We start from the raw sequence: 897 nt of genomic DNA on the forward strand, positions 1-897 counted from the left end.
GATAACTTAGTTACAAAGAAGAAACAAAGCTCACCAAATATTTTCTTTCTTTCGGATTTGCCTTCCAAGATACTTTTTGTCCTTTACGTCTGTCTACTCGCGTATACCAGTTCTCGGAATGCATTTTAACGTTACAGATATCCAAGAAGGTAGTTACACCAAGTAACAGTTTTGCTACTAATCTCCATAGATAGCTGTCAACTGAACTCAGCAACCTCTTTTATTCTCCCCTCAGTTTATCCATTGCATTGGCCATGGTATTCTACGGAGCAAGAGAACATACAGCAGCAGAAATGCGTCACGCGTTGGGTTATGATCTGGCCAACCTTGCAGATGAAGATGTTCATACAGGTCTTAAAGAACTGGTCAATCTTCTGCCTACAGAAACGGGGAGCTACCTTTTGGAAATAGCCAACGCCATGATTATTCACAATGAGTTCCTAATACGTCCAGAATACGTAGAGTGCCTGAACTCGTTTTATCACGCTGAAGTCCAAAACGCAGATTTTCGGGAAAATCTGCGAAGTTTAAATTGGAATACTCCAAGGAACTTAGCGACGTCCTTCAACAAATGGGAATTACCAGTGCTTTTCGATTATCTGCGAATCTCAGTGGAATCAGCGATGAGGCGAGCATAAATGTTTCTAAAGTACTACTTCACAAGGCTTTTATTGAAGTGAACGAAGAACGAAGAAGGAAGTGAGGTAGCGGCAATCACAGGATTCAAATTTGTTTATTACTCTCTAAGTATGGATGCCAAAAGATTTATAGCTAATCATCCATTCCTCTTCTTTATTGTAGACAAATGAAGTGGAATGTTGCTATTTTTTCGGCCGTGTTAACGAACTGTGATTGTTAAAATTGAAGTGAAAAAAATCAGATTATCTGCAAGGTTTT

General features: G+C 39.4%; 1 protein-coding gene across 1 annotated transcript; it reads left to right on the forward strand.

Moving 5' to 3' along the window:
• Window positions 1-254: 254 nt before the first annotated feature.
• LOC150098448 (neuroserpin-like) lies at window positions 255-638 on the forward strand. The gene has a single exon (XM_090405215.1). It carries the CDS (start codon window positions 255-257, stop codon window positions 636-638), a length of 384 nt encoding a protein of 127 aa, XP_090261341.1.
• The last annotated feature ends 259 nt before the right edge of the window (window positions 639-897 follow it).

This window comes from Typopeltis vanoorti, chromosome 15 (genome assembly GCF_054136105.1).
Source record: "Typopeltis vanoorti isolate ZY-2024b chromosome 15, IOZ_Tvanoo_1.0, whole genome shotgun sequence".
Lineage (NCBI taxonomy): Eukaryota > Metazoa > Arthropoda > Arachnida > Uropygi > Thelyphonidae > Typopeltis > Typopeltis vanoorti.